The sequence below is a fragment of the Salvelinus fontinalis genome, chromosome 30, assembly GCF_029448725.1.
Source record: "Salvelinus fontinalis isolate EN_2023a chromosome 30, ASM2944872v1, whole genome shotgun sequence".
NCBI classification, from domain to species: domain Eukaryota; kingdom Metazoa; phylum Chordata; class Actinopteri; order Salmoniformes; family Salmonidae; genus Salvelinus; species Salvelinus fontinalis.
Genome location: NC_074694.1, coordinates 19,093,598 through 19,107,295, shown reverse-complemented (window position 1 = coordinate 19,107,295; position 13,698 = coordinate 19,093,598). Strand labels below are relative to the sequence as shown.

General features: G+C 46.0%; 1 protein-coding gene across 11 annotated transcripts in view; it reads right to left on the bottom strand.

Annotated features, from left to right (window-relative positions):
- LOC129828755 (neurexin-1a-like) overlaps positions 1 to 13,698 on the bottom strand; it is a 311,088-nt gene that overhangs the window by 63,779 nt on the left and 233,611 nt on the right. For all 11 annotated transcript variants that reach the window (XM_055889943.1, XM_055889939.1, XM_055889944.1 and 8 more), the window contains 2 exons: positions 8,386 to 8,652; positions 8,072 to 8,246 (listed from right to left, as the gene is read on the bottom strand). In XM_055889943.1, coding sequence (XP_055745918.1) covers positions 8,072 to 8,246; positions 8,386 to 8,652 — 442 coding nt within the window. The remainder of the gene's footprint in view (positions 1 to 8,071; positions 8,247 to 8,385; positions 8,653 to 13,698) is intronic.

The window sequence follows — 13,698 nt, the reverse complement described above, 5'->3', positions numbered from 1 at the left end:
CACGATCAGCTCCTTTGTCTTGCTGACGTTGAGGGAGAAGTTGTTGTCCTGGCACCACACTGCCAGCTCTTTGACATTCTCCTTTTAGGCTGTCCCATTGTATTCAGTGATCAGGCCTTCCACCATCATGTTGTCTGCAAACTTAATGATGGTGTTGGAGTCATGCGCTGCCACACAGTCATGGGTGAACAGAGAGTACAGGAGGGGACTACGCACGCATTTGGCATCCCAGTCTGTTAAGTCATGGCATCCCACAGTCTGTAGACAGATGCTACGATACTAGTTATGATACGATTGTCTGTTCACAAGAGATTAAAACATTTCTGATATTCTTGCTTGAATGGCAAACAATTGTACTGGTCGCCTACACATATTTTGCAGATGTTATCGCGGGTGTAGTGAAATGCTTATGTTCCTAGCTACACCAGTGAAGTAATACCTAACAATACAAAACTATACATGCAAATCCCAAAAATGTATAAGAAATATAGAAATATTAGAACGAGCAATGTCAGATTCTGGAATAGAAATACAGTGTAAGAAAACTGTCAATCATAATTCAGATGCATGTTTGGTCATGTTATTCATGGGACATTTTACCGCCCTATTCTCTTTTAGATTTTTTCCCAGCCGGGGTTACCGTCAGATGACTCCCCTGAAGTTTGTGTGTCGTAGAGCAGAGCAACCAACACCTTGTAGCTCTAACGGATCGGTCTGGACAGTCAGTTTATTGAGAAGATCTCTTTGAAATGAGGACGTCAGCGAGTTCAGACGACTCCCGTAAAGCTTGGAGATGTCGTAGAGCCAAAACGTGTTGTTAGTGAGAGTGTCATTTTAGGAGTTTGTAGCTCACACGGCTCGGGTTTTACAAACATTTTTGTGACGATTTTCTTGCCAGGTGTAACGGCTTTCTTCCTGACCAAAACGCAGCGCGGCTAGTGTTCAACATGTTTAATAAAGAATAATAACGTGAAACTACAAGCTACAAAACAATAAATGTGAAAACCGAAAACAGTCCTATCTGGTGCAGAACACAAAGACAGAAAACAATCACCCACAAACCAACAGTGCAAACAGCCGACCTTAATATGGTTCCCAATCAGAGACAATGCAAAACACCTGCCTCTGATTTTTTTTTTTTTTTTTTTTTTATTATTTTACCGTTATTTTACCAGGTAAGTTGACTGAGAACACGTTCTCATTTGCAGCAACGACCTGGGGAGTAGTTACAGGGGAGAGGAGGGGGATGAATGAGCCAATTGTAAACTGGGGATTATTAGGTGACCATGATGGTTTGAGGGCCAGATTGGGAATTTAGCCAGGACACCGGGGTTAACACCCCTACTCTTACGATAAGTGCCATGGGATCTTTAATGACCTCAGAGAGTCAGGACACCCGTTGATTGAGAACCATATTAGGCCAAACAACAAACCCAACATAGAAACACAAAACATAGACTACACCCACCCAGCTCACATCCTGACCAACTAAACAAAGACCAAACAAAGGAAATAAGGTCAGGAACGTGACACCCGGATCCTCTCCGTAGAAAAAGGCCGCTTTTGCAAGCCTCATGTTATGGAGTAGGCACAAACTTTATATCGGCAAAAGGAGGGGATTGAGCTGCAGCTAGTACAAGAAACATCAAGTCTCTAGCATAAACACACAGGGAGCTATTCAATATTCAAAATGACATCACCGTGTGACGTGTGTTAATTGACTCTAGGGTTTTTTACAGGGATAGTACACTCAAAAACGATATTTTAGTATGTTGTTCATTAGTCTACTGTTGACACAATCCCGTAAATAGTTTTCAAGAGCATTTACAGTAAAGAACAAAAATGGCTTTTTCTCGTCTCTCAAGTATTAGACTGTCAGGATCCATTTACGGACTCACACTGCTTCCAAATCCCCTTCCTCTCTCCCTTTCTCCCTAAGGAAGAGGATGGAAGGAATGAGGTAACACTTTCCGTGTGTGTGTGTGATTTGTGAGGAAGAGCATGGAAGGAATAAGGTTGCACTTTCCTTGAACTGTGTGTCATATAACAGTGTCTTAATAGGTGATAAACATGACGATAACAAAAATAATTTGTTACAGCTTAATGATGACTCACTCTCTCCTGGGAGTCTGTGTTTACTGGTGAATGTATTTACAGGTAGTATTATTTCAGATTATTATTTTTCTTTTTACACTTTCATTTGTTACGGAACTGTCAGGACGCACCTTTCAAGAAAAGTGTCACCAAAAGAGAGGCTGCATTCCAAATGGACTTCTGGGCCCTGGTTTAAAAGTAGTGCACTATATAGGGAAAAGAGTGGCCTTTTGGGACGCAGGCGAAGTTATCCTGAGGCTTTCAGATGGATCTCTCTGCATTTCCATACAGGATTTACCCCAGTGTTTTACCCAAAGGCTCAGGCTTTTCTATTTCCATCTACACGGCCGGCACCAATGTCTCACTGGGCCATGGATCCAGTGGACCTGCTCCAATATACCACGGCTAAAGGCTGTATCCAGGCACTCCGCGTTGTGCCGTGCATAAGAACAGCTCTTAGCCGTGGTATATTGGCCATATACCACACCCCCTTTACAGTCGAAAAGCAGCAAAAGTGCAGTAATAACATCATCCATAATTCACCGTTCTCATCATCCCTCTATGGCTATGGAGTGAAGCATGCACTGGCAATGGATGATGGAGCTACAGCTTTTCTGCTTCATCATAACAGTGTCATAATTGTCAGGATCAAAAGAAAGTCTGTGCAGTGAAGTCATCATTAATCCACCATTGTCGCCATCTCTCTGTAACACAAAACTCTAACTGAAGTAGCACCATGGCGACTGATCAAGGCGGAAGCCTTTATGGGCTGGCTGGGCTGCTTTTGTTGCACTGTTGTTGGTGAGAGACACGTTTCTGCGGTGTGTGAGTGTGTGCGTATTAATAAAACATGGGAACAGCCAGATGAAAATCCCAGCACGGTGCCATATGCAGCGTCGTGACTCACTCACTCTTGGGACCAACTGTGCTTTGTTGGATGGTGCCCTGTGGATTAATTTATTATTAAATTCTTCAAACATTACTTTCATTTGATTAATTATTGAAAGGTAGGGTCATTGCCAAATAAAGGGCTCTGGGGCGGGAGGGGGAAAAACTCTGCACTTTGACAACAGGCAGGGCTTGATAACTTGGCCCTAGATCTGTGTATGCCATCTTGTGACAATGGCCATAGGTGATGGAAAGACCGGGGAAGAAAGATCTGGGATCAGGCTTCGTGTTAAAGTGTTCGGCATGTTTTTTTATTTAACCAGGCAAGCCAGTTCAGAACAAATTCTAATTTACAATGACGACCTCCCCCGGCCAAACCTGGGCCAATTGTGCGCCACCCTATGGGACTCCCAATCACGGCCGGATGTGATGAGGTCTGGATTTGAACCAGGTACTGCAGCGATGCCTTACACTGAGATGCAGTGTCTTAGACCACTGCGCCACTCAGGAGCCCACATACCTTTAACTCTGTTCTAAGGACTGTACGATGTCTGTCTGAGTGTGTCTGAACGGGAAAAAGGTAGACAATAAGGAAGCGTGACTAGCATAGCAATAACATGAGACTGGCATCCAACTGGCATCCTTGTATCCACTTGATCAAGTCGCCGTCACAAACAGGAATAGTGGGGATATGTCTCTTGATATGTTTTAACTCTGAAGTTTTTTACTTTCTTCTCTAGCAGTGAAAAAAACATTTCCCAGTTTCTAGCCTCCAGGTTTGCTTGCTGTGTACAACAGAGGATGGTAATCAACACTCCTGTGGTAACAAACTCTATACTATTTAGTTCGAGAATGAAAAATATATATATATTATTTTTTTAGGCAAGAGTGCATATGAGGCCTAATCTTCAAAGGTTTGGTTTAGGATTAACAAAGCCTGACTTACTCTAATTACAAACACAGTATTACGTATTGCCCTAGCGACTGTGCCTGACTTAATATACACTATGAAAAAACAATTAAGTATGTGGGGTCCGCTTCAAATTACTGGATTTGGCTATTTAAGCCACACAAGTTTGCTGACAGGTGTATAACATTGAGCACACAGCCATTAAATCTCCATAGACAAACACTGGCAGTAGAATGGTCTTACTGAAGAGCTCAGTGTCTTTCAACGTGACACCGTCATAGGATACCACCTTTCCAACAAGTCAGCTCGTCAAAAGTCTGGCCTACTAGAGCTGTCCTGGTCAACTGTAATGCTGTTATTGTGAAGTGGAAAAGTCTAGGAGCAACAACGGCTCAACCAAGAAGTGGTGGGCCACACAAGCTCACAGAAATGGACCTCTGAGTGCTGAAGCACGTAGCACGTAAAAACCGTCTGTCCTCGGTTGCAACACTCACTACCCAGTTCCAAACTGCTTCTGGAAGCAATGTGAGCACAATAACTGTTCGTCAGGAGCTTCATGAAATGGTTTTCCATGGCCGAGCAGCAGCACACAAGGCTAAGATCACCATGCACAATGCCAAGCGTCGGGTGGAGTGGTGTAAAGCTTGCCACCATTGGACTATGGAGCAGTGGAAACGCCTTCTCTGGAGTGATGAATCACGCTTCACCATCTGGCAGTCCGATGGACGAATCTGGGTTTGGTGGATACTGGGAGAACGCTATCTGCCAAATTGCATAATGGTAACTGTAAAGTTGGGTGAAGAAGGAATAATGGTCTGGGGCTGTTTATCATGGTTCAGGCCCCTTAGTTCCAGTGAAGGGAAATCTTAACTCTACAGTATACAATGGCATTCTAGACAATTCTGTCCTTCCAACTTTGTGGCAACAGTTTGGGGAAGGCCCTTTCCTGTTTCAGCATGACAATGCCCCTGTGCACAAAAGTCCATACACAAATGGTTTGTCGAGATCGGTGTGGAAGAACTTAACTGGCCTTCAAAGAGCCCTGACCTCAACCCCATCGAACACCTTTGGGATGAATTGGAACGCCGACTTCGAGCCAGGTATAATCACTCAACATCAATGCCCGACCTCACTAATGCTGTTGTGGCTGAATGGAAGCAAGTCCCCGCAGCAATGTTACAATATCTAGTGGAAAGCCTTCCCAGAGGAACGGAGGCTGTTATAGCAGCAAACAGGGTACCAAGTCCATATGAATTCCCATGACTTTGGAATGAGATGTTCGATGACCAGGTGTCCACATACTTTTGGTCATGTAGTGTACATCCTCCCACATGAAAAATCCTACGCAATATTATGGTATAAATTCGAAAGTATTCACTGTAGTGTTTTTATAGACTAAAGTCTGCAAAAACAATACTGTAGTATTTACTGTAGTATAGTTTAAATAGAAAACTTTACTATACTGTAGTGAGGCTACAAAATGGCCCTGTGGGCCCTGGTTTAAAAGTATGAAAATATTTAGGGAATACGGTACCATTTGTTATTGCGGACTATACTATACTGTAGTATTTACTGTAGTGTTTTTGCTGACATTACTGTAGGATTTACTATGAAGTTGTATTATCTTTGTCATAGAAGTGTAGGCTTTATCCCTGAGATAACCTACTTGAGAAATACTAAAATAGCAAATTCTCCATAACCTGTAGGTAGGTAGGTCTGCGGTCTGAACGGAGAGTTCAGAGCTTCTGCTCTTTTCTATAACCTGTACGGAACACAATAGTCTATACTTGGTATGCATGTTTCTCACTTATGGGTGTATATGCAAATTAAATAAAGTAGTATTTAAGTAACAAAATAGTGTTTTTGTGGACATTACTGTAGTATTTACTAAGGTGTGTTTTTTCCGGATAATACCGTACTATTTAGTATAATTTTCTACAGTATACTACAACATTCTATAGAAAGTACTACACATGATCGAGGGATATTATAGTGTGTTGTATAGTATTCTACAGTATACTACAGTTTACTCAATAATTCTATAGTAAATACAGTATATTTAAAGTGAACTGTAGTGTTTTTTAATGTGGCACACACAATAAAATATGCATTAGGTACTTGCATGTGTGAAGACCGTGCAATGTGTGCAACTACATGTAAATACATTAAAGTACTTAATGTATGTGTTGTACACTTCACAAGGCTCACATCCTGCACACAACTCAGCATGGCAACACAGTTAAAAACGTATATTTTTAGATACCATGTAGCGTTTAAAAGAATACATTTAGTTGCAAAATGCCTTTTCTTTTTTTACTTTCACATTATCTATGAAATGCTAGGAAGTTTAAGGAGGTTTACATTTGAAAAAAACATAACTTTTCAATGTATGCTTATACTGTATGTGAAAGCTGCAATTCAGTATCTACATGGAAAACACATTCCCTAGCCACAGCTATTTTGAGAGTAGACTTCCACACCATAAGAGTAACCCTAGCCTCCCCTTCTCCTCCCCTATCTCCTCTCCTCTTTTCTCTCCTCTCCTCTCTCCTCTCCAATCTCCTCCTGAGTTTCCCAGCTAACACTGTCCAGACTTCAGATTTGAGGAGGGATTGTAGAAAAAACTTGATTTTGAAATTAGTGCTGAGCTCAGCGTAACACTGTGCAGTAACTGTCTCAGTCCAGAGAGAGAGAGACAGAGAGACAGAGAGAGAGACAGAGACAGACAGAGACAAAGAGAAAGAGAGAGAGACATAGAAAGAGAGACAGAGAGAAACAAAGAGAAAGAGAGAAAGAAAGAGAGCCAGAGAGAGGGAGAGCGAGAGAAAGAAAGAAACAGAAAGAGAAACAGAGAAGGAGAGACAGAGGGAGATAGAAAGGGATAGAGATGGAGAGAGAGAAATTAAGGAAGGAAGGAAAATAAATGGACAGAGTTTACGAGAGAGAGAGACAGAGAGAGAGAGACAGGGAGGGGAGGAGAGAGAGACAGAGAGAGACCTGTTCTCTCCCGTTTCCATGGAAACTCGGGCAGAGCGGAGAAGAAGGAAAAAGGAGGAAAAAAGAGAAGTGAGGCTTTGGAGAGTCACTGACAACAAGGAAAATTAATGTGTATGGAGGGAGGGAGGGAGGGAGGAAGGAAGGAAGGAAGGAAGGAAAGAAGGAAGGAAGGAAGGAAGGATGAAAGATACAGCTAAATAGAGGGATAATAGGGTAGCAAATCTAATTGTGATAACATGATACATCCAGTGGGTTTAGTCGCATGTCTCGACACAGTGCAACACTGTTGGTCTACCATGTCACAGGAGGAGTCAAATGATTGCTGTTGCTTTTGGTTCACACAACATAATTATTATGTGCCTGAAATGTTCGACAAAAAATGTTCTGCTAAAAGGTTTCTAAATTTCTCCTCCTTTCTCCTCCTCACCTCTACCCCCCCCCCCCCCCCCACACACACATACACACTTCTACCCTACTCCCTTCCTCTCCTCTCTGTGCTAGAGTAGTCAGTAACATGAACAAGGCCACAGCTGTGATGGTTCTGTAGTGAACTCTGACCTCCTACTCAATAGTGCATGCGTGTATGGATACGTGTGTGTGTGTGTAGCTGTATGGCTCTGTTCTGTGTGGCTTCATGGAGTATTGAAACAGTTAATGTAATTCCCACTAGTGGAGAAGGAGCAGTAAACATGGTTGGGGGGCGTATGTAATTTGCACCGTGACATTGCCAGGGCCTTGGCTGTGAACACACGCTAACAAATTGCTGCTTAGATAAGCAAATCAACAGGGATCAGAAAATGGTTTCACTGGGGGCTCGGAGGGGCTGTGTGTGTGTGTGTGTAACACTGGATGCTCTGAGAGGCACTGAGGACACAGTGGGAGAGAAGACAGAGAGGGATTGCCTTACTGGCATGATAATATGGTGACTGTTTGAGGTAATGTAGCTTAATTTATTCATCACTATTACAATGTCATCCATATTTGGAAGTCCCTCAGTTGACAGACGAAACTCGCTCAGCAGTCAGACGAAATGCTTTACGTTGTCAGACAGAAATCCTACTATGTCTACACGCAGTGGAAGAGAGGGCAGGAAACCTTTCGAGGATTAAAGACTCAAATCATGGCACCATGGCCTCCTCCAAAATCTGTCACACCAATAACAGCAAAATGAAATGTTATTACCTGATCGTCCATCCCGTTGGAAGTCTACGTGGTACCACTCCCCATCGTTGACCTTCTTGTTGACGGCCCTGGTCTTGGTGGTCCCTGACCCCATGTCCAGCAGTAGATACAAGTGGCCATCCAGCATCTCGATGGCAAAGAAGTCCACCTTCAGTGTCAGGGGGCTCTTGGAATCCTTGAATTAAATCCCATCATTCTTTATTTAAAGTGCATTTAAAATCACAACACACTTTACAGTCAAACATTTTCAAAAACAATCAGGAGGCAATAAAAGAGACAATAAAAGAGATAAAATAACATAATAGGGAAGTCACCTTGGGAGCCTGTTTGGGCTTTCCGTGGCTGAAGAGGAGAAGCCCGTTAGGCTCTGTGGTACGGAAGTCGAAGGAGATGGAGCCCGTCTTCTTGGCGTTCCACTTGTTGAGCGTGATGAAGGACCCAGGGGTCTCAAAGGTGATGGGGTCAAGGGTCGCCACGTTCTCGCATTTAAAAGCCACAATGCCGTGAACCTTCATTTTGGCATCACCTTGTTTGGCCATCCTGGAGAGCTCGAGTCTCACGTCGTTGTTTTTATAGACCACCTAGGTTGGTGCAGGGAGGAAAGTTAAACCATACAGTACAGGAAAGAGGAGGGAAAGAGGAGGAAAGTTAAATCATACAGTACAGGAAAGAGGAGGGAAAGAGGAGGAAGGGGAGGGAAGGTTAAATCCATACAGTACAGGAAAGAGAAGGGAAAGAGGAGGAAGGGGAGGAAAGTTAAATCATACAGTACAGGAAAGAGGAGGGAAAGAGGAGGAAGGGGAGGGAAGGTTAAATCCATACAGTACAGGAAAGAGGAGGGAAAGAGGAGGAAGGGGAGGAAAGTTAAATCATACAGTACAGGAAAGAGGAGGGAAAGAGGAGGAAGGGGAGGAAAGTTAAATCCATACAGTACAGGAAAGAGAAGGGAAAGAGGAGGAAGGGGAGGGAAGGTTAAATCCATACAGTACAGGAAAGAGGAGGGAAAGAGGAGGAAGGGGAGGGAAGGTTAAATCCATACAGTACAGGAAAGAGGAGGGAAAGAGGAGGAAGGGGAGGGAAGGTTAAATCCATACAGTACAGGAAAGAGGAGGGAAAGAGGAGGAAGGGGAGGAAAGTTAAATCATACAGTACAGGAAAGAGGAGGGAAAGAGGAGGAAGGGGAGGAAAGTTAAATCCATACAGTACAGGAAAGAGAAGGGAAAGAGGAGGAAGGGGAGGAAAGTTAAATCATACAGTACAGGAAAGAGAAGGGAAAGAGGAGGAAGGGGAGGAAAGTTAAATCCATACAGTACAGGAAAGAGAAGGGAAAGGGGAGGAAGGGGAGGAAAGTTAAATCCATACAGTACAGGAAAGAGGAGGGAAAGGGGAGGGAAGGTTAAATCCATACAGTACAGGAAAGAGGAGGGAAAGAGGAGGAAGGGGAGGAAAGTTAAATCCATACAGTACAGGAAAGAGGGAGGAAAGGGGAGGAAAGTTAAATCCGTACAGTACAGGAAAGAGGAGGGAAAGGGGAGGAAGGGGAGGAAAGTTAAATCCATACAGTACAGGAAAGAGGGAGGAAAGGGGAGGAAAGTTAAATCCGTACAGTACAGGAAAGAGGAGGGAAAGGGGAGGAAAGGTGAGGGAAGGTTAAATCTATACAGTACAGGAAATGGGAGGAAAGGGGAGGGAAGGTTAAATCCATACAGCACAGGAAAGGGGAGGGAAGGTTAAATCCATACAGTACAGGAAAGGGGAGGGAAGGTTAAATCCATACAGTACAGGAAAGAGGGTGCCATTTCGGACACAAGCAATGTTTGGAAGTGTATGACCGGAAATTGACACTTTTCTGTGAATAATGCACTACTTGCCAAAGGTAATGCACTTTAAAGTGTGCCATTTTGTATGCACCCCCTGTTTGGGAGTGTGTGTGTGTGTCAGAATTCTGTTTGCAGAACTCAAACCACCCCCTTAGCCAAGACATCACCTCAGTCTATCTACAAACACATAGCCTATTACTGTAGCTATACAATTAGCCGCTACACATTTACTCACATTAACTCACCACTGGGATAGAAAAATATAATTAAATACTCACAGAAGGAGACATTTTTGAAGTCTAAAGCAAATTTCCTGCTATTCTACACATTTTGCCATGACTTATGCCATGATAATATGATATCTGAGTGAACGTGATTATCAAAATCAATGGTGGCCACCTGGAAGTCAGGGCCCCTGTGGAAAAAATGACAGAGGTTTGGACCTCAGTGTCCTCATATGTAGTTACGGCCCTGGTAGGTAGGGATGTAGGTAGGTAGGGAGGTGTGTAGAGGTAGGGAGGTAAGTGTGTGGAGGTAGGTAGGTAGATAGGGAGGTGTGTGGAGGTAGGTAGGTAGGTAGGGAGGTGTGTAGAGGTAGGGAGGTAAGTGTGTGGAGGTAGGTAGGTAGATAGGGAGGTGTGTGGAGGTAGGTAGGTAGGGAGGTGGGAGGGAGGATGGGTGGGTGGTTGGGTGGGTATCTTGTGTGGAGGGAGGGAGGGAGGGAGGTGACTAAGTGTGTGTGAAGTGAGAGATGAGAGTAATGAGAGCTAACAGCTGTACACGATGCAGGTGTTGCAGTAAAAACGCTGATTAAGGCCTCAGCAGGAAACCTGATTAAAATATACCCTGCTGATGATGGATGTGCCTCTCACTACCAATCCACAAACATCTAAATTCATCAGGCTCCCACCCACACACGCATATGCGCACACGCATACACACACACACACACACACACACACACACACACATGCCATGCATTATCAGACTACACACTGACCTCAGAGACACAATGCACTCCACAGGAGCTGACAGCAGAGCTACAGAGTCTATGTCCCAAAATGCCACCTATTTCCTATGTAGTGCACTAATTTTAACAAGGGCCCATAGAGCTCTGGTCAAAAGTAATGCACTACATAGGGAATAGGGTATGATTTGGGACGTAAATCAGAACAACAGAGAGACAGCAGCTAGCCTAAAGCTGAATCAGCACTACTTTATTAAATACCAGGCTATAATGCCATTAAGAAGGAAATATCCACTTAACACTGATGACAAGCATCATCGTACAGTACCGTACTGCCCTGAATAAAATGTACCAATTGAACAATTGTCTCTACATGATAAGTTGTATGACGCTGTGTGTAGGTATCTGATAATATGTGCCAAGTTTTGTGGATACTGTCGATAAGAAAGTGGATAAGAAAGTTAGGCATGTTTTTTATGGGTACTGGTCAAAAGTAGTGCACTTTGTAGGAAACAGTGTGCCATTTGGGACACATAATAGTGTAGATGGCTCTCCTGATTGGACAGACTGCATTATCCACACATTATCTTTAAGCACCTTAGAGTCGATTAGGTTTTAGTGAGTATACACCGTTAGAAACGGGGAGAGCTGCCAAGACATGTTAGAAGAAGTGGTCATTATAACTGTGTTAATGACTTAATCTATAAGGGTTTCTGTAAATATACAGTACCTGTCAAAAGTTGACACACCTACACATTCCAGGGTATTTCTTCATTTTTACTATTTTCTACATTGTAGAATAATAGTGAAGACATCAACACTATGAAATAACAAATATGGAATCATGTAGTAACCAAACAAGTGTTAAACAAATCAAAATATATTTAATATTTGAGATTCTTCAAAGTAGCCACCCTTTGCCTTCATGTGGTAGTCACCTGGAATGCTTTACTATTGTAAAGGCAGTCAATGTTGTTCTCCTCCTCAAACGAGGAGGAGCATGGATAGGACCAAGATGCGGATTGAGGGAAATAAGCCATCTTTTAATGAAAACAGCAAAACAATACACTACAAAACTACAAAACAACAAATGAGACTAACCTTCAACTGTCCTGTGAGGACACAGGAACAAACACCCACAAAACACCAGTGAAACCCTGGCTGCCTTTGTATGACTCTCAATTAGAGACAAACAATACACACCTGTCTCTAATTGAGAATCATACCAGGCCGAACACAAAACCCCACATAGAAATACAAACATAGACAAACCCACCCAACTCACGCCCTGACCAACTAAAATGAATACAAAACAAAGGAAAACAGGTCAGGAACGTGACAGAACCCCCCCCTTAAGGTGCGAACTCCGGGCGCACCAGCAGAAAGTCTAGGGGAGGGTCTGGGTGGGCGTCTGTCCACGGTGGCGGCTCTGGCGCTGGTCGTGGTCCCCACCCCACCATAATCAATCCCCGCTTCTTTATCCCCCTCCCAATGACCACCCTCCCACTAACCCCACCTAAATGAAGGGGCAGCACCGGGATAAGGGGCAGCACCGGGATAAGGGGCAGCACCGGGACAAGGGGCAGCACCGGGACAAGGGGCAGCACCGGGACAAGGGGCAGCACCGGGACAAGGGGCAGCACCGGGACAAGGGGCAGCACCGGGACAAGGGGCAGCACCGGGACAAGGGGCAGCACCGGGACAAGGGGCAGCACCGGGACAAGGGGCAGCACCGGGACAAGGGGCAGCACCGGGACAAGGGGCAGCACCGGGACAAGGGGCAGCACCGGGATAAGGGGCAGCACCGGGACAAGGGGCAGCACCGGGATAAGGGGCGGCAGGTCCTGGCTGAGGGACTCCGGCAGGTCCTGGCTGAGGGACTCCGGCAGGTCCTGGCTGAGGGACTCCGGCAGGTCCTGGCTGAGGGACTCCGGCAGGTCCTGGCTGAGGGACTCCGGCAGGTCCTGGCTGAGGGACTCCGGCAGGTCCTGGCTGAGGGACTCCGGCAGGTCCTGGCTGAGGGACTCCGGCAGGTCCTGGCTGAGGGACTCCGGCAGGTCCGGGCTGAGGGACTCCAGCAGGTCCGGGCTGAGTGGCAGCTCCGGACTGTAGGGCAGCTCCGGACTGTAGGGCAGCTCCGGACTGTAGGGCAGCTCCGGACTGTAGGGCAGCTCCGGACTGTCGGGCGTCTCTGGCAGCTCCTGACTGGCGGGCGTCTCTGGCAGCTCCTGACTGGCGGGCGTCTCTGGCAGCTCCTGACTGGCGGACGTCTCTGGCAGCTCCTGACTGGCGGGCGTCTCTGGCAGCTCCTGACTGGCGGGCGTCTCTGGCAGCTCCTGACTGGCGGGCGTCTCTGGCAGCTCCTGACTGGCGGGCGTCTCTGGCAGCTCCTGACTGGCGGACGTCTCTGGCGGCTCCTGACTGGCGGGCGTCTCTGGCGGCTCCTGACTGGCGGGCGTCTCTGGCGGCTCCTGACTGGCGGGCGTCTCTGGCGGCTCCTGACTGACGGACGGCTCTAGCGGCTCCTGACTGACGGACGGCTCTACTGGCTCGGGACAGACGGGCGGCTCTACTGGCTCGTGGCAGACGGGCGGCTCTAATGGCTCGTGGCAGACGGGCGGCTCTAATGGCTCGTGGCAGACGGACGACTCAGATGGCGCTGGGCAGACGGACGGCTCAGACGGCGCTGGGCAGACGGACGGCTCAGACGGCGCTGGGCAGACGGACGGCTCAGACGGCGCTGGGCAGACGGATGGCTCAGACGGCGCTGGGCAGACGGATGGCTCAGACGGCGCTGGGCAGACAGATGGCTCAGACGGCGCTGGGCAGACAGATGGCTC